Genomic DNA, 26,361 nt, shown 5'->3' on the forward strand with positions numbered 1-26,361 from the left:
GTTTCTACATATTAAAATAATCACAACTCAAAAACTCTTCCCTAAACAAAACACTCCACTGCACACATTCTCTCCCCGGGGGAGATTTGAGAGAAAGAATGACCCACACAGGACAAATGTTAGCCACATTGTTTGATGCATTTCTAGAAGGAGTTCAGACAATATAATGATGAGCGTGGTTTAAGAACCTGTATAATATAATCCTTTCTAACATTCAAAATAAAATGACTAGGGTATTAATGTTTGAAAGTCAATTAACGTGCTTGCTCTTTATTTTTAAATAACATTTCTAAATACACATAACAGTACTACATCAGAATGACTTATTTCTGCAGGGTTGTTGTTTTTTTTTTCAGTCAATCATGTTCAACAATCTAATTTTTACTGGTGGTAAGAAGGTGCAACTCCAGGCCTATTTTGTTTAAATAAAGCTATGATTCATGTAATCTGACTAGGCTATAACAAGCCATTATGCCAACCTTGCAACATTTCCGATAGCTTTTTCTTTTTGCTTTCTCTCAGGATTAATATGTGAGGCGTCCAAAGTCATGTTCTGCCTTAGTATTTTTGTCTACTACTATTAGAACATAGTTCAAAAGGAACCCACTGTTACAGACAAAGAGAATAAGCAAAATGGTATATCACTCTTTATCTATTAAAACTTTTAGTAAACAAAATGTTCAGTTGTGTTCTAGAATGCCAGCAAAACGTTTAATTGCATAGGAAGAATATAAACCCAATTTCCATATTTATTACTTTGGCCAACTTACATATTAGTTTGTTTTATAGTTAGTTGCATGTAAAAGGAGCTTTAGATTCAAGATTGTCATTGCTAACCTTTGTAATATATCTTTGGCATGAAGGCAATTGCTGAGTCAACTGATTTTGACAGATAAGCAATGAGGGCTCCTTATATATCTGCCAGTTAGAGTATTTACCAAGATTCCCTTTTTTTTTTTAGAAGATTGTGTGATATCTTTATTTAAGAAATAAAAAGCTATTTTACTAAAATTGAATGGTCTCAGTGCCTGGGTAAGACATAACACAATCACACTACTACAGATAAATGAATCCTATAGTATTTTAACCAGTCAGTGAACATCAGGTTGCAAAAAGATTAATGGTACTCTTCTAAACTGCCCCCACTGGAGATGTCAAAACAAGATGCCACTTGTGGTGAATTGTGCAGTTGTTCAGAATATGGTCATGCATGCTCTGATGAGGTCCTGGATCTTGTTATCTCCTCAGTGGTGTATGGAAATACCCATAGGCTCTGCTAGATTACTGTGGTTTGACTCGTTTTGGTGGGGTTCTGGTGTCCTGGCGGGCTCTGTTAGACTTTTTGGACTTGTCTTTCTCTTGGGTGTTGAAAAAAAAAAAAGTGGTGGTAACCACTTGTGGCACCAAAATGATATTCAACTCATAGTAGATTGTGCAGATCTTCCTAAAATTATTCTCTTTTATTACAGACTTTGATAAACAGCTGATTGTTAACATTATTAACATTTAAAAGTTATCATTGGTCATAAGAGTTAACACCTCGTTAAGATGACGGGGTAGTTTATATCTCTCAGAAATGTTTTTTTCAGGCCCTCTGAAACTCATGAAGGCATCCCTGCATCAGTAAAACTTGGTTCACATTATTAAAATGATCTTCACAGCCATAAGGGCAGGAGATGAACTTTCTCTTTTCACAGCTGAGAATCTGAACGAGATGGCAAGCAGGGGTACGCCTTAGCTCTATGTACCTCCCTCTAATTTAAGCCCTGATTAGACCGAATTCTGTGCTCAGATGCCATGCAATGAATGACTTCAATGAGAATTTCTCACATAGGGCCTGCTCCAAGGCCATTGAAGTCAATGGAAAGATTCCCGTTGATTTCATTGAGCTTTGGATCAGGCTTATTAGGGTCAAATTGACCTCTCTTCAGAAGACCAGCATGAGCCTTTGCATCACTTAGGTCCTCCAAACAGGGCTTGGCTTAAGTAGGATTTAAGTGGTGCATAGACCTTGTACTGGCCCAGTGCTCAGGGGTGGATTTAACCCATTGCATCTGATGATGGACCACTTAAGTCAGTTGGAGTCTGACATTATTAGTCGAGCAGACCCATATACCTGGTGTCAGAAATTGGCTCATGAGTAAAATTTTTGAAAGTGTATACAGGACTTAGGAATCTAAGTCCCATTTTCAGGAGTGAGTTAGGCACTTAGGACGGGATTCATGAGGGGGACTTAAGGACCTAATTCCACTTTATTAAACTTAAGTTCAAAATTTAGATCCTCAAAAATCTGGCTCAACTGCATCTAACCCTCTAGGTGCTCAAAGTCCTTAGGCACCTATGCTTCCACTGGTAAAGTCCCCACGGTGCTTACATTTCTGGCAGTGGGCAAGTGCATAGCCACCTGACACCACTGAGCAGCTTGGCACCTAACTAACACTCCATAAACTAGGCATTCCCCAGCCTATCTTGCCCGCGGGACCTGTTCTGGTGGACATGCTCAGATGCTGCTTTAGAGCACAGGATCAGGCTCGGGGTGCACAAAACACAGCCATAGGAGGAGGTGATAAAGCATGAAATACTAAAATAGTCATTAGAGCAGAGACTGGAACTTGCATCTCCTACCGCCCTGTTAGTCACCCTCTCATTTTCTGTGGTGCAATGAATATTTAATTATTTCCTACCAAGCGGAATGGCTTCAACAGGAGAGACTGAGAAAGCCCCACCATAGGATGCCCCATAGCCTAGTGGTAGGGCACTCACTTTGTGGGTGAGTGACCAGGTTTTAAATCTCTGCTCCACATTGGGCAGAGGGGGGAATTGAACTGGGGTCTCCCACATCCCTACTGAGTGCTCTAACCTGTAGGCTAAAGTTTACAAGCAGCCACCTCCGTTTTTCTTGAAAAATATTTGACCTAGAATAGATGCCTAACTCCAGGAAAGGGTTCACAGCTGTTAATACCAAGTCCAGGGAGGTGCCATCCTTTGGCCCGGAGTTGGGATCTTTAGCTCCTTCAGGGGGCAGGGCTTTGGCCACCCACCTCTCTTTGGCATTTCCTACTAGCCTGCTTAAGCAGCTTCCTGCTCAGCTTCCTGGCTTCTGTGAAGCTCTTTTTAGGCACCTAGCTCTCCCCGAGGCATTGTGTATGGAGCCTGGGTGCCTAGCTCAGGATTGTGAATTCCACTTGCTGGCAGGATGCTAAAACATTGCAGGTCTCAGCCTTAGCTCCCTTTGTGAATCCCACCCTTTAAAGCTTAAGGCTATGTCTACACTGCACACCTAACAACAGCGCATACAGCCGCACCATTGTAAGGTGTGCTGTGTAGCTGCTCTTTATCCCTGGGAGAGAGCTCTCCCGGTGACAAAATAAAACCACCTCCAACAAGGGGCGGTAGCTTTGTCCATGGGAGTGCAGTTCCTGCCAACAAAGCACTGTCCACACCGGTGCTTTTCATCGTTAAAACTTTTGTCATTCAGAGGGGTATTTTTTCACACCCGAGTGACAAAAGTTTTGACGACGAAAGTCTCATTGACAAAGCCTCAGTCTCATTGAAAGTCAATAGGATGTCAGCTCCCAAGTGCCCAAGTCACTTTTCAAAATAAAACTTAGGTTCTTAGGCATATTTGAAAATTTTACCCCGTCTTTTTAGAACATCTACTTTAGCCCTCTGACTTCTTATATGTGATGCTGATGTAAATCAGAGGTGCATTATTATTTTTCTATTTTTTTATTACCAGATGGACCATACCTTCAAATCATAGAACAGCCTAAACAGGTAAGAGGAATACTGCATTTTGAAAATATTTTGGGTAGTTGTGGCAGCATATTGTCTGAGTACCGCTGTAATCCAAGATGGAGGGATACTGAATAATCTATCTCATTGTAAAGCATTTTGAACCAATAAGAAGTGTGGTGCATTATTAGCTGGGTTCTGTTTTGTTTTTTACACTTTTATAGCAAGGTTGTTTCCTGTTTTGTTCGGTTCTTATCTCTAGTCATCTGTCTGGAAGTGTCACAGGGCAAAAAAAATCTGAGGGTTATATTAAATGTATTTTACTAAAGGTAGAAAACATTTCCATCTAGGAATGAGCCTTAAAATAGATTATGATAGGAAAATATCCCGATGTTTGAAACAAATATGAGTCGATGAAATATTTCTGGACAATTTTTAGTTTTTTTTTAATATTTCTTGCTAAAATGAAAAATAAAAATAACAAATATAATGGCCCTTTTCCGCACTCTTTCCAAAACCCTTGCAGGAAATTTTAACTCATTATTTGTGTAGTCCTGTGAGATTCCTTTTGCCACACACTTGGTAACGCTGAATACCCCAAGAATAAATTAAGGTAATTTTGGGATGCAATTTTTGTACAAGTGTAACACCAACAGACCCTGGTCGTCAGCAGGTGGGATCAAACCTGGGACCTCAGTGCATGAGCCTCTACTGCATGAGCTAGAAGCCACATGGCTTTTAGCTAAGGCTATAGTAGACTCATTAACTCTAAGTGGTCTCGGTGCCACTAGAGGGGACAGAAACCACACCCAGGAGGTGTGTGGGTTACACAAGCACAGAACAACACTACTTTTCACTCCTCTGTCAGTATGATTTTCATCTCACTGCGCTACTTGGGCTTCATGCAGGTAAAGTGTATGGGAGTTGCTGGGGATGGAAACCACCTTCCCACCCAGGGCAAAGGTGCAGTGTTCACTGTGTCTGATACTCCAGCATTTCTGTTGGAATTGTGGCTTCAGCCCTTCTAAGGCGTTTGCACATAATCCTACATGCAGTGATTCCTCCCTTGGCCAATACAATACTGAGGCCCTTTTCCTACCCCTCACACAGTCACATACAAGGCCAGATTGTGATGCTCTTGTGTGGGTGCATAGGGAGATGGAAGTGACCAAAGATTGTCCCACCACAGGCATACCCCGTATAAAGGCCTGTCACAATACAATCTGTGCACTCAGGACTGCAGTGACTGCTCACTCCATACACATCTAGAGACCTACATCAGCCCAAAGGAAGTTGAGGGGAGGTGGGTCCCTGACCCCACCCCTAGCTTTGCACTGGGCTGGCCTGGCACACCAGGGGGATGCACGCTGCACTCAGTGAAATGTGCATGCTCCATGCACCTGGAGCTCTGGGAGCAATTCTGCTTCTCATGTGGTTCTGAATCATCCCAAACGCCAGGCTGTGCCTTAAATACATGATTGGGTCTACAGTGTGCAATGGCTGTAAAATGGCCACCCCACCCATGGCTCCCATTGTAGGGAGGCCCCAAGGCGCACCAGACAATTTAAGGTTTGTAGTGCGACTGTGCGGGGTGAGCCATGGACAGAGCACTGTGCAGGCAGTCTCATCACTGGCCCCACATAGGTCAGTCATGGGGACAGGACAACGCCAGGTAGGGAAGGTTATACAGGCAATTACATGGATCCAGCGGCCTTGGCAGTTTGCAGTGGCTTCGGTGTGGCTGTTCTGCAGTCCTAGCCCTAGGTTCAGGAATGAATTTCAGCCCCGGCTGCCACAACCCCAACCCCCACTTGGGCGCTTCACCAGCAGAAAGCCCAATTGCTCTGCCTTAATGCGTTGAAGTGAATTTTAACTTTTGTGTTTCATGATTATCAGTCTGTTCTGTGGGTATGTGAGTGAAAGTCAAACACTGTATAAGGCACAAGTATTTAAACAGCAAAGACTTTAGCAGGATAGATATTGCGGAGGCTTTGAGGTTGATTACTCATTTTAAGAGCAATTGTGTGAGCATTGTGAATAACTGTGGGCTGACAAACACTTACATTCAGAGGAACCTGGTGTCAGATGTCTGCAGCCTGATTCTGCCAGGCAAATGTCTGATTAAGGCTACAACCGTATAGTTGACGCTACTTGGCAGACTGCTGCACTTCCTAGAATCACACTGAACTCAAAAGAGCTCTGTCAATCACAGGATTGGGGCCTAAGAGGGGAAACCTTCCTGACTGAAAGTATAAGAGAGGTAGTGCCATTTGTAATATTACAGTTAAAGGTGTATTAACATTTCTTTGTAGTGGATCCTATTAAATACTACTCTCTCCCAAATCCCCCCTCCCAGGTGGCTTTCATTTTCAGTAGTTTTTTTCCATCCCTGGTATGTCAATGACTATAGCAATTACTTAGAACCATCTTGTTTAAATTTCTCTTTGATAGAATAAATCCTTTGAAATTTTATATGTTTATTTACTTCACGGGGGTTATGCTGATTTATACATTTTGAGGATCTGACCCATGGTATATTCTTAACCTTAGAATCGCAGATAAATTGTGTTATCTAAGATATGATGGTATAGTTATTGTTGGTAAAGGCTGACTTCCCGGTGGCACTCACTGTATGCTGGCAGAGTTCCTTTGCAAAAATTGTCAGTGTCTGCTCATGTTTTATGTCCAGTGTAAAAGTAATCTAATCATAAAAGTGAATTATTTTGTGCAGCTTTCTTAACCTGGACACTTCCTACTCCTTTCCCCCCATATACAGAAATAAATAATGGGGAAAATAAAGGAAAAGTGTTCATAAATACAGCACACCAAATCTCATGGATTTCAGTTCACGCGAAATTTCTGTATTTTTGAATTTGCTTTTGTTCCTATATGAAACAAATTTCTTGACGAACTGAAGATCCCTGGAAAACTTGTTTTAGAAATACCAAAATATGATGTTCCTGACATGAAATGTGAAATTGACAGTCTTGTTGGTTTCATGGCTGCTATTCTGTGAAAGGGAAAAGAGTGATTTCTTTCCCTGCCCCCTTCACCTTCCCTGCACTGTTGGGGCTCCTGTTTTACCTCTCCCCATCTCCTGACTGCTACCATGATGTCTTCAAGAGTGTCTTCACTATTCTAAATCCTTCATCCACCTTCTGACTGGTTTCTGGGATGCAAAGAGATCTCTGCACCTAAGTCCATTTAGTATAATCACATTAGCATTGGGAGAAGAGATTCCAATTGCTGCTATGTGTGTGAATGATAATAAAACTGTTTGCCACCCATGTAGAAGTATCCAGAGAATGTTTCGGGAATTAGCAGCCATAACATTTCAATTTGTCAATGGATAGTTGTTTTAAAATGATGATTTTCAAAGTTTCTTTATTTTTTTTTTTAATCTCCACAGAGGGGGTTTCGTTTCAGATATGTGTGTGAAGGGCCATCACATGGTGGACTTCCGGGTGCTTCTAGTGAAAAGAACAAAAAATCATACCCTCAGGTCAAAGTAAGTTCATAAATTAATAATTATTTAACAATATGACTGTGAGTGCCATACAAAAAATCCTTACATAGGATTGGTTTGTACATCACCATAAATCTATTTGAAGTTATTGAGATGAGCTGTGTATTTCAATGCCAGTTTTTAAACTGAGAGACTGTAATGCACATAAATAAGGCACTAGCTGTTTTTTTGTTTTTGGCAAGTGAAAATCCATCCTGTGAATTAAAAAGAATCTGCTGAATGTCTCTGGTCCTTCCCACTCCAAGCTTGTGCATTTGAACTGCTAAGTTTTTAAGAGTGGAAATTAGCACAGGGCTTCTGGAACTACTTTTTCCCCCCTTAAAAGAAGAGGTAGGTAGTCTTTCCAGATGTTTGCTTGTGCTCATTGTTGTGGTAGTGGTTGAAAGCACATAATGCAGCTAGTGCTCCTGGGCCCAGGTTTTTAAAAAATGGCTGCCTAACGTTACGCTCAGTCCAAAGACAGACTGACTTTAACAGGAGTTGGATCAGGCTTACAATGCAGTATTTCCTAAGCAGCTTTGTCTTTATTATTAAAAACCATCAACCAAAGAAAAATACCTATGCAAATGCAATGTTACGGTTGAGATTATAACAGAACTACAGTTAGGAAACCTCCAAGCTTAAGGCTCCCTCAGCAATCACGTTCTCCTTGCATTGCAGGGGAAGAGTATACTATATTTTATTTTGAGCTTTCTGAGCTCATGAATTAAGAGCCATTGAGTTTATTGAAGAAAGAATTAATTTGCTCTTTATGAGGTAATATCTAATGCAGTGGTTCGTAAATTACCCATAGCAATACCACTCACAAAAGTCTCTATCAATATGGCAGTGTGTATTTTCTGAATTGTTCCATTAGAGATTTCCCCATTAAAAGCGAGAATTAATAGCTTTTAATTCATGAGTTCTTTCCCCCTTCCTACTCCTTAGTGTGCTAAAGGTGAGCTTCTGTGCTGGACCGTGCTCACCATCCATTCAGGTGCATGTGCTCTGTTCTTCTGTGAATCTTGGGAGAGACTAGGGTTTGGAACAACTATATCTCCACCATGAGTGGAAACGAGCATCACTCAATGTAATCAGCTCTGGCTGTTATAACCTCGGATGTTAGTCTGGTAAATTAGAAATCATAGATTTAATGTAGCCTTGCAAAGCTCTTCTGAAAAGTTACCAGCTCTGGCAAGGAATCTACTCACTCTCCCTTTCACATGATGATGGTGATGAGACAATGAACAAGGTTTCATTTGCAGGTTTAAATATAAAATTAGTTATCCCAATAGTGGGATCTTTCAAGGCTGATCCAATATATCTTGATAATTGATAAGATTTAAACTGGTGGAGTACATAGTAATATTGGAGCTCGGATAGTAGAATATGCAATGGGAAGCAATGTGTGGAAAGGATTTAGTCAGAAAACAAACTAAAAGACAAAATGTCAAGTAATTCAGTCTTTCCCATGGATCCCATCTGCGTTTTTTTTTTTTATTATTATTCCTGGTACAAGTCACCACGCGGCAAAACCTTGTGGGAGAGGTTGGCAAAGGAACGAAGTTCCTCCTGGCCACTGCCTGTTAGTGCCTGTTTTTCATTCAAGTTGTGCCAGTAAAGAGAGACGTGTTTCACTCCTTTTCCCATCAGCCTCCCTTGCGTTTTGTCAGAGGCTCCTTTCCTCTTCACAACTGAGCTGATCTCGAGGAACCCAATTGAATATTCAGGAACAATAGTCTATAAAAAATAAAGAGGGAGTGCCAGGACCTTGGGTGTGCTGCTGCAGTAGATGTGAATCACTTCTGATGTGCACAGCTGTCTTAAAGCATCTGCAGGAGCCTTGGCCAGCTCAGCACTGGTCCAGCTGCAATAATCTATGCTGACTAGCAATAGCCTCTACAAGACATTCTGGCAGCCGGAAATTGCCAAGAGATAGGGAAACCCCTGCAATAAGCCCATTTGTAGAATCATAAAATTGTAGATTTTAAGGCCAGAAGAAGGAGCATTACGTTGACATAGTCTGACCTCCTGCATAACATAGACCACAGGAATTTACAGGAATAACTGGGTGAAATCTGTATCAAGTGCAAAACTGCCCGCTGAGCTGGAGCATATCTCTTAGTATAAGTCTACACTGCAAAATTAACTTTGGTTAGCTAACCCCCATTCGCTAACTCAGGTTAAAATAGCTATGAAGACATAGTGACTTGGTTTTTAACTCTGGTTAATGGCTCAAGTGAAAGTCCATTGTGTGCCTAACTAGAACTGTTGACTGAGTTAAAAGCCAAGTTGCCGTCTTCACTGACTTTTTTACATAAGTTAGCACCCAGGGATCTGGCACTTTTAGTCTATAAGAAATAGAAATGAGTAACCCAGCATCTCAGGGCAAGCCGGTTATGGGACCACCCCCTAAAACAGCAGAGCATCCCCACTCCCTGGACCGCAGATGTTGGTCCCCATCACCGCAGCCTTGGTCCCCGGTTAGAAGACAGAGGTCCCTGATGCCAAGGTCTCCGCCTGCAAGGCACGGGACACCTGAGTCACGACGCCGATCCCTGTATCCATGGTACTGTCAGGCATCCCACCAGAGTTCGCCACTGCGTAGCTCTCCGTCGCCTAGGCAGTCTCCCAGGCGTCAATCCCCCTCAGTGTGGGATCATTTCCGGTCACGATACTGGTCTCCAGCTCCCTGGTACCGCTCTTCGGGCAGCGTTGGTCCTCACCCTGTCCTTACCGGTCACCAACGAGGGTCAGTGGGCAGACTCAGGCATCTACGGCTCCTCCCTGGTCATTGGAAGGGCAATGGTCTGAGCCTGAAGGGGAGTTCAGCCCCTCACCTATAAAAGGTGAAATGCTACCAAGCCGCAAGAGCAGCACGGCTCCTGAGCAGCGGCCTGGAGGCAGGGGCAATGGCCTGCTCAGTGGCAGTACTGGAACCCATGGGCTGTACCTGTTATGCCAGTCCCGTACTCCCACCATTCCTCCCAGGCCGCATCAGACAAGCTGCCCCTGACACAGCTGGCACCCAGTCAGCACAGTGCCGAATCTGATGCGGGGGTGACACAGCGGGCCCCGATGAGCAAGGGGAAGCCACCCCTCCCCCTGCCATGCAGTCATCTTCTTTGTGTCCGGACAAAGCGGCGGCGGGCCCGTCACAAATGAGCAGCTCCCCCAACGACTTCAAGGAGCACCAGGCCTTGCTCAAAAGAGTGGTTGCCAACCTGAACTTGGAGGTTGAGGAGTTAGCAGAGGAGTCCAACAACCTCTTTAATGTTATACCCTCCTCCACCCTGGCCCGGGTCACTTTGCCCGTCAACCCAGGAGTCCTTAAAATTGCCTAGTCTGTGTGGCAGATCCCCTCTTCCATTCCACCTACCTCCAAGAAGGCGGAAAATAAGTACTATGTCCTCACAAAGGGGGTTGAGTACCTGTATACCCATCCTCCAGCGGGATCCTGGTTGTGTCTGCCATCAATGAAAGGGACAGGCAGGGACAGGCGAGCGTCACGCCAAAAAATAAAGATGCCAAGAGGCATCTGTTTGGCCAGAAAATGTATTTGCCAGCCAGCCTGCAAGTTTGGATGTCCTGCTAGGCAGGTACAACTTCAACCTGTGGGACTCCATCACAAGTTCAAGGAGGGCCTTCACAGGACCGAGCCCAGGAGTTTGTCACCTTGGTGGATGAAGGCAAAGTGGTGGCGAGAGGCACCCTCCAGATGGCCTGGGATGCTATGGATTCGGTGACCAGGGTATTCACCTCTGAGATGGTCATGAGACGCAGCTCTTGGTTACAGTCCCAGTAAGATGCAGACTACCCTTCAGAACTTTCCATTTGAGGGAGCCATGCTCTAGCTGACGCACGGCTCCACGGCCTTAAAGACTCCCATGCCACCCTCCATTCCTTGGGCCTTCACATCCCTCAGCAGGCTAGAAAGCCTTTCTGTCCGCCTCCGTCAAGGTTCTGGGGTGTCCCCCGGTCCATCTCCTACAGAAAGGACAGACACAAAGGATTTAAATGGCATCACCTTTCATCTTCCTGTTCCTCTGCCCAGCTTGGTTCTTCCAGAGGCAAAGAAAGCCAGAAGCAGGCGTTTTGAGGACCAGAGCAACTTACCTGGTCAAATGGAAGCGGTTCACTTATTGGACTTTGGATAAAGGCATTCAGCTCAAGTTGATCCTAGACTACCTTCTGCCTCTCAAGCTCCCTTTCATCTATCAGGGTCCACTTGGCCACTCTTTCGGCCTTCCATCTGCCACTTGAAGGTAGGTCAGTTTTCGCCAAGGACATGACTGCCAGGTTCCTCCTTGAGCACCTCTGCTTACACATCAGGGACCCCATTCCACCATGGGACCTGAATCTTGTGCTGTCATGGCTCACAGGACCCCCCTAGTTGCAATAACATCCGCCCACTGGGTCTCTGAGATTAGGGCGCTTACCTCAGAACCACCCTAAACAGTCTTCTGCAAAGACAAGGTCCAGGTGCGGCCACATCCAGCTTTCCTGCCCAAGGTGGTCTCACAGTTTCATACGGGCCAGGACATTTACCTGCGTGCCTTTTTTCCAAAGCCACGTAAAGAGGATATAATTTTGCAAGTCGATATAATTGTTCATCGCAGTGGCCAACAGGATGAAAAGTCATCCAGTGTCCGCTCAAAGAATTTCTTCTGGATCACTGCCTATATTCACTGCTGCTATGATCAGGCAAAGGTGCCCCCTCCGGCAATGGTCATCACCCACTCAACCAGGGCGCAAGCCTCTCTGGCAGCTTTCCAAGCCCGAGTGTCTATCCAGGAAATCTGTAGGGCGGCCACGTGGTTGGCCATCCACACCTTCAAGGCCCATTACGCACTTACCCAGCAGGTCAGGGATAATGCAGAGCAGTACAGCAAGCCGCTTAACTGTGGACTTCGAGCCCACTTCCAAAGACACTGCTTGTGAGTCACCTAGAATGGAATCGACATGAGCAAGCCCTCGAAGAAGAAAAAACGGTTACCTACCTTTTTGTAACTGTTGTTCTTCAAGATGTGTCGCTCATGTCCATTCTATTACCCGCCCTCCTACCCCACTGTCGGAGTTGCCGGCAAGAAGGAACCGAGAGGGCCTAGGATCGGCAGCGCCTAATAGACCAGTGCTTGAGCGTGGCACTCAAGAGGGCACTACAGCCGATCCTTTGGGTACCGCTAAGGCAAAAATCTACGACAACTGTGCACGTGAACACACACACCCAATAGAATGAACATGAGCCACACGTCTCGAAAAACAACAAAAAGGTAGGTAACCGTTTTTTTTTAAAGCTGAGCTCCTAACTCTGTAATTTGGCACCTAAATAAGTTGCCTGATTTTCAGAGGCGCTGAAGACCTGCAGCTCCCATTGACTTCAATCAAATCAGGAAGCCATTTATATTTAGGTGCAAAAGTATGTAGTCAGTTTTAGGCACCCAAATTTTAGGGACACTGTCAACTGAAACTATTACACTGTGGCCTAAAAATGTTTTACTTCTAAGTAACAGCTAAGGCTGTGCAAATCCTGCAAACACCTACATGTGTGAATAACTTTACACACAGAAATAATGGAATTACTCATGTGTGTAAAGTTACTCACATTTTGAAGTATTTGCAGAACTTGGGCCAAATGTTGCTATAACTGAAAGAGATTAGAAAGAAGGGGCGGAGTCTCAATTTTTAATTTGTTGACTTCATGCATTTCACAGCACTTTGTATAGTCGATTTCACTTGCTTGTATGCAGTACAGAAAAACATCTTTAAAATAGGAAAATATGATTTGTAAAGCATAAAAACTGCTGAGCAGACTCAGGGAGCTGTGAAGCCGTTGAAACTACTTTCAACGTAATGTTTTGAAATTCACTAACTCTCGAGATGTCCCTTTAATCTCTAAAACAAATCTGTCTCTTAAACAGAAACATCAGATAAATGTGACTATGCAGCATTTTTAACTTTATCAGATTAGGTAAACTGAACACTGCTTCCATATGGTGGATGCACAGCAAATACTGCAACTCTACCCTAACTGGGAGTCCTTATTTTCTTTTTCTCTGTCTTTGATAGTAACTGGCTCCTTAGAAACCAAATATTTAATAATTTCCTTGTTTTTAACTGTACAGTAAAGTGACATTTAGATATTCTTGTAACAGCTGAACATTTCCTTCTTGCCACATTTTATTTTATCTATCTTTTTATGTTGGCACTAATCACTGTAGTATCTGAATGCCTAGATGTTCGGCACTGATACATTTTGTATAACTTTCTAGAAATAATGTACTTGTCAGTAATTAATGTCTGTAACTATTTTTGGAATTCTCAGTGGAAAAAATTTGACGAGTAGATATGCAAGTGACCTATTACCAGATTAAACTTAGAATTAATTGTGAAATACTGTGAATGGTGTCCACAATTCAAGAAGAATATTGAAAAATTGGAGAGAGTTCAGAGTAGAGCCATGGGAATGGTTGACGGCTTAGAAATCATGCCTTAAAATGAGAAACTCAAGGAGCTCAAGCTATTTATTTATGAAAGAGAAGACAATGGAGTGATCTGTTTATTTTATCAAAGAGAAGATTATAGGGTGACTTGATCAAACTCTGTAAGTAGCTACATAGGGAACAAAACTTTGATAATGGGCTCGTCAGTCTAGCAGACAAAGGTATAACATGATCCAATGGCTGGAAGTTGAAGGCAAATAAATTCAGACTTGAAATAAGGCACACATTTTTACCATTGAGGGCATAGGCGCCAACTTTCTCCGGCACTGGTGGGTGCCTGCCCTTTTCCCCGCCCCTGGCCCGCCTCCATTCCAACCCCATTCCCAAAGTCCCCGCCCTAACTCCTGCCCCTATTGGATCCCTTCCCCAAATCCCCACCTCGGCCCCGCCTCTTCCCCTAGCGCGCCGCGTTCCCCCTCCTCTTCCCTCCCTCCCTGCCCCGCGAATCAGCTGTTTCGTGGCACAAGTGCTGGGATGGAGGGGGGAGAAGCAGGACGCGGCGGTGCGCTCACGGAGGAGGCGGAGGTGAGCTGGAACAGGGGGGGTGGGGCGGGGCCACGGGGAGCTGCTGGTGGGTGCTGAGCACCCACCAGTTTTTTTCACCCACGGAGTCAGCGCCTATGATTGATGGTAAATAACCATGGGGACAACTTACTCTAAGGCTTGTGGTGGATTCTTCATTGGCAATTTTTAAATCAAGAGTGGATGTATTTCTAAAATATATGTTCTAGTTCAAACTAGAATTAATTTGGGGAAGTCTATGGCCTGTCTTATGCTGGAGGTCAGACCAGATGATCACATTGCTCCCTTCTGGCTTTATGATCTAACAATCTATATACAAGTTACATTTTAGAGAACTCTGGCTTCTCTCCCTATGCAGATTACAAAGACTGTGTTGAACTGAGTAAACCATGTGAAGATTACAATCTTGATACCATGGTAGTTAAATGTTCTGCTTTCAGATGTCTTGGAAAGTCCTTAAAACCCAGCAGCGCTAGATACGGTTTCACTGTGGTTTGAACAGCTGATACAGAACTGTCTTGAGCTATTCTGACACAAATATGGAACATGCACATTATTTATTATATATCATTTATAGAGCAGTGGAGATACACAAGGCACTTTATAATAGTGAAAATGCATATGTCAAAAACAGGAAATATTGTGTCCTAAAGAGTTATTAATCGTTATCATCATCATCATACTTGGGACATAAGTTGCAATTTTCATTCTCAAATCATTTTGTAAATGTTAATTAATAATCATCATACCTCTTTGAGGTTGACAAATAAGTATTATCACACCCATTTAACAAACGAGGAAGATGAGGCCGTAACTTGGCCAAGGCTGTAGGTTGATTCACTATCTGAGTTGGGATTAGTTCATGTGTGCTAGTCTTATGTTTAGACCACATCACGCTCTTAAACTAGAGGCATTTTTATTGTACCATACAGGTAAAACAAACAAGTAGCAGACAAGTGGGTTATGAGAGGATTTTCACAGACACATGCTTCCTGGAACTGTTTAGCTTTTAGCAGTGAGTAGGAGGGAGTCATGTGGGAGGGCACTGGGCAAATGTTGAGACTGTTCCAAGTGTAATGGAGTGGAATCAAGAAGGGCTAAAGGAAACAAAAAAAGTAAGCAACACATGTTAGAGTGGTGAAAAAATGGTGAGTTCTGATTATCAGTCTTATCAATACAAGAAGCTGAAGTAATTTAGTCATCACTCTTACTGTACAGTAGAACCTCCATTTACAAAGTGATTTCCAGTGTGTTTCAGGCCTGAGAATGTGATGGGATGTCAAGTTGTTCTTCATCAACCTCACTTTCGTTATATGATTGTTATTTTTTCCTTCAGGAAGAATGGTTTGTATAACTGGTTGTTTGTCTAACTGTTTTTGTAAAATCGAGGTTCTACTGCATTTGTGTATGCTTATCCTTCAGCATCCTGGTTGATTAAATCTATATGTTTCTGTAATGCAAATGACTTCACCTGGGGCTAAATGTGAGAAAAGACTTCTTGATAAACTGGTTAGTTTATTAAGTGAAACTGTGGGAAGGGTGTTTAAGAAACAGTGGGCATGGATTTGAAGATTTTACACTAAGTATAATTTAAAAGATGTAGATAATTGATAATCAGTTGATTAACACAGCTTGTGAGAGAAGCTAGTCAGAGATGTGAATGATATCAACAATAAAATAAAGCCCTTATAAAATTGTTATTTGATCAGTGCTTTTTAATTTGTACAATTTCTGTGGCATCTCTTGTTTTTATAACCATAATCTTTGATATTGTGTCAGAAAAAAAGATGTAAGAAGCTAGGAGACAGAGTTCGACACAATTCTGCACCAGTGGTCCTACACACTCAGTTTACCACGATCCCAATCCCGCAAAAACTTATGCATGTGCTTATCTTTTTTTCTCATGTGTTGTTCAGTGGAACTATGCACGTGAGTAAAAAAAACAAACCATGTGCATTAGTATTTTCAGGACCGGGCCTCGTGTGTGAAGTGGAAGATGGTCCGGTTGTTAGGGTGCTACCTGAAAACGATATTCAATTCCCTGCTTTGCCACAGATTTCCTCTGTGATCATTGGGGAGTCTCTCTGCCCCTCAGTTCCCCATCGGTAAAATGCGGACAGTACTTCCTTGTCTTACGGGGTGTTGTAAGGATAAATGTGTTGATTGTGAGTACTAAGATACTGTGGTAATGGAGGCTATTGTAAGTGCCTAAGATAGATGCAGTTTTTTGAGCCAACGTAGAATACTTTCTTATGAACATAGAATGAATTCCATGCCAAATGTCTCTCTGAAAAAACCTCTGCCAAAGGGGGTTATTAGAATGAGAATATAGCATTGGAAAGAAAATGCAGTAATCTGTATACTATTTCAATCTTAACTTTTTGAGAGCACTTTTATATTCAGCAAAATGGTGCATTTTCTTAATGCTAAACACATACCATTTTGCTGAGCTTCTTAACATGCTTTAATGTCTACTGAGAATGCAATCTACTGAATGGAATTTAACCTACTTAGCACAAAAGGCCAAAGTGAAATATTTATTTATTTATTTTCTGGGAAATGGATATAAGTGCCTCTCTTGAAATGTTTTTCTCATTATTTTTGTTTTCACTCCTGCTATTTGTAAGTTGAGTTTAATTTATTTTTGTTGTATTTAATTTGGAAAAAAAACAGTTATTAAATTAATTGATAAGACCCTCCTCTTTGGTGACGTGGGACAATCATTTTATCTTGTTTGTATTTCGTGAAGGAAGGAATGAAAACATGAGCTGTATGCAGATTTGTTTGTGCTCAGATATCAAAGTGACAGAAAATACCTACTTAGAGTAATGATAATGTTCTGTTTTTTAAAATATTTGTTATGCTTGTTTACAGATCTTCAATTATGTTGGGTCTGCAAAAGTAATTGTCCAGTTAGTCACTAATGGAAAAAATGTCCACCTGCATGCCCACAGCTTGGTGGGTAAATATTGTGAGGAAGGAGTATGCACAGTTAATGCAGGACCTAAGGATATGGTAGTAGGGTGAGTACACTGATATATCTGGCAAAGGTTGAGTATAAAAACTGTAACTGGTGAGACAAAAATTGTAAAGGTAAATCCAACCCAGGGCCATTAAATGGAGCATTTCACTTTCTGCTCTGTACTTTGCTCATACCTTAAAATGGAAAAATAAATGTGGTCTCAGTTTATCCCTAGTTAGAAGACACTGCCATGGAGGAGATAGAGGGATTTTTGCACAGCAGTTAAAAAATATAGAAGACCACTGGTTTTAAAATCCAACTCTTCTCCCTACAGAATTCATGAGTTTGAACATCTCTGGTTATGGCATTACCAAGATAGAGCAAGCATGCCAAATTTTCAAATATTGTTTCCTCAGTTGCATCCACAATATGAACACATGCACAAAATCAGTAACTGCTCATGCAAATGGGTACTTGTGTGTCAGGTTACCTGTTCTTTGCACCCCCATGACCACTGGCGCACGGTGATTTAGGTTTTGCATATGCAGTGGATGCCCACACATTTTGTAAGTGCTGCTCGATCACCCACATTTGAAAATGTAGTCTTTCCATTGACTTCAATGGACTTTGGATCAACCCCAAGTGATTATGATTACAAAGAGAGACTGTGGGCAACTTCTGCATAAGGGACTAAGAAAATATTTCTCTGCTCATATTGTGTAGGTTTCCAAACCTAGGGATACTTCATGTCACAAAGAAGAAAGTGTTTGAAACTCTGGAAGCACGAATGACAGATGCCTGTAAAAAAGGATACAATCCTGGGCTCCTAGTGCATCCTGAACTCAACTATATACAAGCAGAAGGTGGTGGAGAGAGACAACTAACAGGTGGGTGGGATGTTATCCATTTGATTGTCATGGATCTTGAGAACATGTGTTGTTGATAATAGATTTTGCTCCAAGAAACACAGATTCTCAGCCAGGATGATGTCTAAGTAGGCTCCCTAGGTAGTCTGCCCCCAGCTGTGTGTTTTGAGAGGTCCTTTGCTTTTGGGATCTCCATTTCATCATGCATGGAGAACCGAACAACCCTCACTCCTAGATTTCCAACAACATTTACAACTGTGCACGAGTTCCACCAACAATGCTGCCATCTTCAACCCCTGTTTAGTAGGCTGAGAAACTGAGTCACTTTATATTATCATGGAGAGCTTTTGGATCCTTTAAGTGGTTGTAGGCAGAATGGAGTTCCCCCTGGGAAAAGATCGTCCCTGCTTTCACATGTACCTGCAAAACCTTGGGTCAGCATTGCTCCCAGATTGTTAATGGAAGACTGAAGGGCCAATCCAGCTCTGACTATGGCACAGCCAGAAGTTAGAGAATACTTACTTATTTTACTGTTGGTTATTGCCAGCTTCTAAATGTGAACTTTGCTTAAATAACTGCAGTATCTTATCCTTGTCATCCTTTATCGTATTTCCACCCATTGTAAACTCTGCAGGGCCGGGACTGTGCCTTTTTCTGTATGTCTGCGAGATGTCTGGCACAATTTTGGGTGCAGTATAAATAATAATATGCAGGCAACTCCATTTATTACAAGTGCAGAATGCAGCGAATTACTCCTTTACTATTTTCCAAATAAAAATAAGAATTGAAGCTAATGGTTAAAAAAAACCAAAGCAGCTTTTATCAGTGCTGTTTGGAGGTAGAATTATTTTTCCCCCTGTTGTGTCAATTTATCTCTGCTATTGATTGGTTCTAGAGCGGGAAAGAGAAATCATCCGTCAGGCAGCCCTTCAGCAGACTAAAGAGATGGACCTCAGCGTGGTGCGACTCATGTTCACAGCCTTCCTCCCCGACAGCACTGGCAGCTTCACAAGAAGACTTGATCCTGTCATATCAGATGCAATATATGACAGCAGTAAGTACATTTGGCTTTCATGTCCTTTTTAACAGGTACGGGTCTTACTTGCCCTTTCTAGGAACATAGGCCATAGGAATCGCCAGACTGGATCAGACCCAAGGTCCAGCTAGTCTCTATCCTGTCTCTGACTGTGGCCAGTGCCACATGCTTCGGAGGAAGGTGTAAGAACCCTACATTAGGCTGATGTGAGATAATCTGCCCCTCACATTGGGTGTCATCCAGGTCTCTAGTAGTAAGAGAGTGGCCTAAGCCCTGAAGCATGAGGTTTAATATCCTATAATGGGGTCCTTGGTGGGCCGAGGGACCTAACAGTTAGCATCCACTCATTTGTAGGCCAAATCCAACACAGGGCCCTAAGTAGATCAGCAGTGTTTGGCCTCTGGGAGGAGCCCTCTGAGCGACCTTCCCTGGGTTGCTTCCTACCACTGCTTCCTTCCCTCAGCTTCTGCCCCCAGATAAGGAGAAAAGAACAAGGAAAAAGGAAACCAAACTGCCAGCCCCAGCTGGGCTCCGCGTTTCTTCAAGGAGCCTTCTCCAGCCCCTTTTGGCAGGAGTCTTCAAGATAGGTTTGCACTTCTCCCCATCCTCCCCCTTCTGAGCTTGGTTGCTCCCTTTTCAACCCTGTCTCCAGTTAGAGCATGCTCTGCAGGATTGGAGGGGCAGGGCTACCTGAACCCAGTGTAGTCCTTTAACCCCTTCTGCCCCAGTGTGGGGTTTGTATACCCCATCACATATCCCTTCCAAATATTTTACTATTGTGACAACATTTGTTATTCTTGTTATTCATATAAATGTCCAGTTCCTTTCTGAATCTTGATAAGTTCTTGACTTCAACGACTTCCTCAACATCTTCCTGTGACAAAGAGTTGCACAATCTAATGGGTATCCCTAGCCTCTGTTTTCCAGAAGCTGGGAATGGGCAACAGGGGATGTATCACTTGGTAATTACATGTTCTGTTCATTCCCTCTGGGGCACCTGGCACTGGTCACTGTTGGAAGACAGGACACTGGGTTAGATGGAACTTTGGTCTGACCCAGTATGGCTGTTCTTATGTTCTAGTTGTACATTCCGTGAAAAAGTATTTCCTTGCATCCCTTTTGAATTTGCCATTTTATAATTTAATTGAATGTCCCCTTGTCCCTGTGTTATGAGATGGGCAGAACAGAAGTTCTTGATCTACCATCTCTAGACCATTCATTATTTTATATACTTTTATCATGTCCACTCTGTTCATCTCCTTTCTGAGGTAAACAACCCCAATCTTTTCAATCTCTCTCCATCTGAGACCTTTTCCCATGCCATTGATCATTCTCATTGCCCTTCTCTGAACTCCCTCTAATTCTGCAATTCTCCTACCTACTACTGATGACTACTAATTTAGCAATATTCATGCAATAATAAGAAAAAGTATATACATTTTTTGTGTGTGTTACATTACTTGCATTTTCTGGAAGTGAAAAAGCCCCAGGCTCATCATCTGGAGGGTGATGTGGACTACCAAGGGGTGTCTTTGAGGAATGCTGTTGGTTTACTTTAGTATCTGTTATAATTCCAATATGCTTTCACTACTGTAACACACACCTGCATATTGATACAATAAGTAGAGGGAGGAAGTTACAATACAAACTGAGGTATAGTGTATGCCAAGCCACATTGAAAGGAAGTTGATGTTGCTCTATGCTTTTTGTTGTTGTTTTTAAGTCTGAGCATCAAAGTTTATCTTCCATTTGTGGGGAAGGTGGAGGAAATAAATGCACCGATCTCTCTCACTGTCTAGGTTTTCATGCCGCGCACTGCCAGTGGCCAGAGTATCTGAGACCACCAACTGAATTCATTTATTTCAAAAGAAACAGGGATTATTTTTTCTTTTAATTTGTTTTTGAGTGAATCTAGTGCTCTTGAATGGTGCCATTGAAGTCCTCCGCAGTACGGATGCAGCATTTGGCAGTGCAAGCTTCTGCCATGCTGCCCTGCCTTTGTGTCTCACACCTCACCTGAAGCTATTATTTGTAATGGTGTGAGGATAGTTCTGTGTCCAGGGCCCTTTTAACTCTTGACATATCTACTGAGATTGCAAATAATTGCCAGTTTTGATGGTGGCGATGCAGACCCCAGTCCACTGTGAACTGGACAGGGACTAACAAACTCTTTTTAAGTAGGCCACAGAGCAGTAAAGAAACAGGAGATTGAAAAATATATAGTGACGTAAACACACACACACCATATCAAGCAGTTAGTGGGACAAAGGAAGAGGAAGAGAGCAAGAGAGAAAATGTAATGCAGTTCTCACATGGCATTTTTTTTTAACTTAATTAGTAACAATGGAGAGTCTTGATTCCCCACTGCATTACTTGACTGGTATTGTGCTCATACAGGATTAGCACAGTAGTGAATGAAGCCCTTATTTTGTAGTCCATAGTCAGGCAAGATTTCTACAGAAGTCAATGGGAGTTTTGCCTGCATAAGGAGTACAAAATCAGGCCCTTAAGATGAAAAATTAGTGGTTCATCCTTCACTATCACAAGATAAGGAATCCAGACAGTACCATATGCTTCTTGTTTGAGGTTTGCCTTTTATCCCACTTCTGTGCTTTCTTGTTCACTAGGCTTGGCAGAATTTGATTTATTTTTTTTTCAATTTTTGACGGTTTTTCTCCATTTTTATTTTTAAGATTTTGTTTTCTATTTTTAACTATGTTTATGTTTACAGTTGGGATAGTAGGGCTGGGGTTAGAGTTGGGGCAGTGCTGACAGTGGGGCTGCAGGGGGCTCTGTTCGGCTGACTGGCCAAAGACACCTTGTCCTAGCCCTGTGAAGCAGAGAACCCCCTGACCAGGACTACAAGGAGGACAGGCCCTTGACTGCAGGGTGTTGCTGAACATCTGCTGCCTGGGGACAGCTCCCACGCTCCCGGCTGGTGTGCAAATCAGGCCGTGACAGCAGAGCTGCATAGGGCTACCTGCACAGCTGCAGGGCCGGTGACACCCAGTCTCTGCAGGCATGCCGACTGTTACCGATCGATTTTTTTTTTTTTTTCGTTGATTTCAGTGCATCCCACAAAAGTAATGTTTACTGACAGTTATGGATTAAAACCAAACCCTGACAAACCTATTTTTAGCCTACAGCTGTCAGCAGAGTCAATACTGCTGTCAGCAGTATTAACATCTTGTTTCAACTCGTCCCTTTTGACAGAAGCCCCCAATGCATCCAATTTAAAGATTGTAAGAATGGACAGAACAGCAGGATGTGTGACAGGAGGAGAGGAAATTTACCTTCTTTGTGACAAGGTTCAGAAAGGTAAGAGCCCCAAACTGTCTGGAGTTCTGAATCGGCCCCTTTGATTGGGATTATAAAGTAGCTTTGCTGTGTTTCTCATGGACTGTATGCTTAAGGCCTGCAGTGGTGACCTAACATTCAAAGATCCTGTGCCACCACCACTCCCATTAACTTCAGCCGGATTTGTGAGTTCTCAGCATTTCTGAAAATCAGGCCAGCAGTGATTAGGGCAGCAATTAGTGATCGTACACAGCCCACCCATAAGTAATTTGTATGGGAACAGCCTGGAGAGTTGCGGGAAAGAAACTCACGTATCCTTTTCCCTCTCCCCCAACCAGCAGACACTGTCAAGGACACTACGCCAGCCCCTCGGAAGTTTCTGTTCTAACCCTCCAGGCTGCTAGGGTTTGTGAACATGTGCAATCGTGGACCCTATGACCACACCCCTGTGGTGCCCCCAACCCTTTGTATAATGTGTAGTGGGAGCTGCAGGTGCTCAACACTGCCAATAATCAGGCCATATTTATGTAGATGTCAAAGGAAATGAACCTGTAAATAGTTACTACCAGGTATCAGGCTTGTGCAATGTGAGGCATCCTGTGGACTCACAGTAGTAAACATTATTCCTGGAATTAAGTGTTTGCAGGATCAGGCTCTAAATATGGATTTGAATGCCTAATTTAAGATGCTCAAATTTGAACATATTGGCCTTTGTTTTCAATATTCTGGTTTCCAGTTCATAGATGGAAGTAAGCAGAAAAGAAAAAGGGGGCTTGGAGTGTTTTAATCTGTAGATTAAAACAGGGACCCACAGATCTACTTTATCTCTACAACAGCATGCACGGTTCTCTACCTGACTGTAGAGTAGAGTTGTTAAATGATTCAGGCATTTTCTATTATTTCACACTGAAGCAGAGAAGGGTGTAGGAGAAGACAACATACCATGTAGTTCTGTAGGGAATAGAGAAACTGGTGGAGTTTGGGGAAATGTTTTTTTTTCCCTTAACACTGTAAATCCACGGCCTTTCCAGGGGATTAAGTAAAGTGTAATTTTTTTCTTAAGTCTGAATAAATGGAAACTCCAAAGTGGGGTTTCCCCTTAGACTGAATGGGGTTTCCCCTGACTCCGTCACTCTCTGAAACCTCTGTGCCCTAGGAAACTTGAATGCACACAGCAACAGCGTTGGAAGGAGTGTTTCTAAATCTGAATGCTGCCCAATTGGGGATCAGGAGGAAGCAGCCCACCTACCCTAAGGCCCTTTCCCATTGCTTAGGAAGATAAAGAGTTCCTGGCCATTAGCCAAAGACAGAAAATGAGCTTTTCATATCTCTCCTCCCCAGGATGCTGAGGAAAGAGTCCTCAGGATGTCCTGTTTTCCCCACCTCTCCAAAGAGGTCTATGCAGAGGGCCCCCAGCCCAACAGAAAAGTCTCTGCCCCTCGCACCGCTTTGTGAAGGGGAGAGGAAATGCATTGCTGGAGAGCACTTAGCTCATGACTGCTGCTGAAAGTAGCTGCTGTCACTCTTAACAGTAGCTGAGAAGTGGCTTTTTGCCAGCAGTAAATAGAACTTCAACCTGAACCGTTCAAGTTTCATTCAGATTTCAGAATTCAGACTGGTGGGGAGGGAGTCCTGTATTTCACACCATAAGTTCTCCCATCCTTACAGTTATTCTGTATCGAGCTACTGCACTAATCCTGTTTAACCATAGAACAGGAAGCAGTGAACCTGATTTTCCACTCACACCAGTTTAAAACAAGAGTAACTCCACTGAAGTCACAAGAATTACATCAGCGTAAAACTGGTGGAAATAAAATCAGAATTCAACCCCTAATAATGTTTATATAAATCTTCCTAAACTTATCGTACTTGAGAGGGGTAAAGTTCTTGATGTTTAATGTATTCTTCTAAATGCAACACATTACCACAGAAAACAAATACTGGGTGAAATTCAGCATTAGAGAGAATTATTTTCCTTTACCAAAAATCTTGTATCGTTGTTTACAGTATGAATTAGTGCTAGGAAAAATATAATCTCCTAAAATCCACTGTTAGAACTGCCATCCACCATATTATTTTTTATTAGAAATTGATTTAACCAAAAGCTTAAAAAAACCCTAGAGGAATTAACACTCTGACACTGTTTGCAGATGATATTCAGATTCGTTTTTATGAAGAGGATGAAAATGGTGGCGTATGGGAAGGCTTTGGAGATTTTTCTCCTACAGATGTACATAGGCAGGTAAGTGACCAAATAGCTGTCATTTGCTAATGGCTTTCAATTCTTTAGCTAGTAGGGCCCCATTTGAACTGATGGCTTAGTAGTGAAAGGCTCTAAATCCCAATACTAATTTTGGCAGTCACCATCTTCCCTCTGTTATTTCATAAGAATAAATATGACCCGGATTTATTTTAAACTGTAAATCATAGTGCCGATGAAAGGTAGAAACACACTAAAAGGAAATTTGAAAACTATGGTGCGAAAGTAATGGTAAGGGAGAGATGTAAGGCATGTCTATGGAAAAATAGTACAGGGTAAAATGTCTCCAGACCTCCTACAGGAATACTAAGGACACCATGGGAAAAAAGATAAAGCAAGAGAGAAAAATACAATACCCACATGTATTATATATTCATGTATCATGTGACAATTCAAAGTTTTTAAAAGGTATTTAATCTGTAATTAACTCCGAACTAGAAGTGAAAAATAAAACGTGAATTTATAGTTGTGGTAACCTTCATGAAAGTGAGATATTCCTCTCAGCTGTAACTAACTAAAATTCCCCCAAATACAAAAAGTTAGATGTAAAGCAATATCTTATTTCAGAAAACTCTATTCCTGACAACCTGCTGATCAATGTTTTTCACAGTTTGCTATTGTATTCAAAACTCCGAAGTACAGAGATGTCAATATCACAAAACCAGCATCTGTTTTTGTCCAACTGCGGCGGAAATCTGATCTGGAAACAAGTGAGCCAAAGCCATTTCTGTACTACCCAGAAATCAAAGGTAATTCATTTAACCTGTTCCATGCATTACAAAGGGGAAATATCCTGTTTGTGAAACAGCAGAGTCCTCATGTATTTCCTAATGTTGGGTAATGTTCTTGTTCTATGTTTTTTTTACCTCTAGAAAATACTACACTTGTCTGCTCATATTGGGCAGAATTAATGGAAAAACTAGTCAGGGCAGAATGTGTTTACTTTGATATTTTATGTTGGACTGTTGTGCAGTAAACACACAGGTCCCTACAAGGGATTAGTGCCAACAGGTATCTTATATACATAAAATGTATATATGCAGTAGGTGGTGCTTTTTTCCCTGGAGTCACTTCTGAAACAATACTAGAGGTTATTGTACTGCAGGTGCTGCCTTTCAGATGAAACATAAAACCAGGGTCCTGACTAGAGCTGGTGAGAAAATAGAAAATATATTTTGCATTTTTCTTTCATTGAAATTTTAGGAATGTTTTGACCAGCTCTAGTCCTGAGCACTTGTGTTCATCAAATAACCCCCGGCACCTTTTGCAAGAAAAAGGGTGGTGTGATTGGTGGGGGTTTTTTAATTACAATATTGTAAATCTTTTAGGTGAAGTGTAATAGTTGGAATCAGACCTGGTGACTATGTTGTTCAGTGTCAGGAAGCTTACCCACTGGATTAATACTTTTTAAAGACTTGCATGCTGTGAATTAATCTGACTGAATTATAAGGTTGTTCTTCGTGTTCATGTTAGCATTAATAATAAATAGTAATAAAAATATTTGCATTATGGCAGAGCTCAGGGGTCCCAATCAAGGACCAAGGCCCCGTTCTGCTCGGCATCATACTACGCAGATGTAATAAAAAGACAGTAGCTTACAATCTTAAACCCTGATCCAGTAGCATATGCACGTGTACTTAACTTGAAGCACATGAGTAGTCTCGTTGAAGTCAAT

General features: G+C 42.3%; 1 protein-coding gene across 4 annotated transcripts in view; it reads left to right on the top strand.

Annotated features, from left to right (window-relative positions):
• The window catches only part of NFKB1 (nuclear factor kappa B subunit 1), a 79,426-nt gene that overhangs the window by 26,124 nt on the left and 26,941 nt on the right, over window positions 1-26,361 (top strand). For 3 of the 4 annotated variants that reach the window (XM_034771877.1, XM_034771875.1, XM_034771874.1), the window contains exons 4-11: window positions 3,740-3,777; window positions 7,145-7,243; window positions 17,140-17,288; window positions 17,951-18,114; window positions 18,989-19,147; window positions 22,343-22,447; window positions 24,577-24,668; window positions 25,297-25,435. In XM_034771877.1, the coding sequence (XP_034627768.1) occupies window positions 3,740-3,777; window positions 7,145-7,243; window positions 17,140-17,288; window positions 17,951-18,114; window positions 18,989-19,147; window positions 22,343-22,447; window positions 24,577-24,668; window positions 25,297-25,435 (945 nt within the window). Of the gene's footprint in view, window positions 1-1,621; window positions 1,728-3,739; window positions 3,778-7,144; window positions 7,244-17,139; window positions 17,289-17,950; window positions 18,115-18,988; window positions 19,148-22,342; window positions 22,448-24,576; window positions 24,669-25,296; window positions 25,436-26,361 lie in introns of those variants that run through there. The other variant, XM_034771876.1, reaches the window with a different exon arrangement.

This window comes from Trachemys scripta, chromosome 5 (assembly GCF_013100865.1).
Source record: "Trachemys scripta elegans isolate TJP31775 chromosome 5, CAS_Tse_1.0, whole genome shotgun sequence".
NCBI classification, from domain to species: Eukaryota; Metazoa; Chordata; order Testudines; family Emydidae; genus Trachemys; species Trachemys scripta.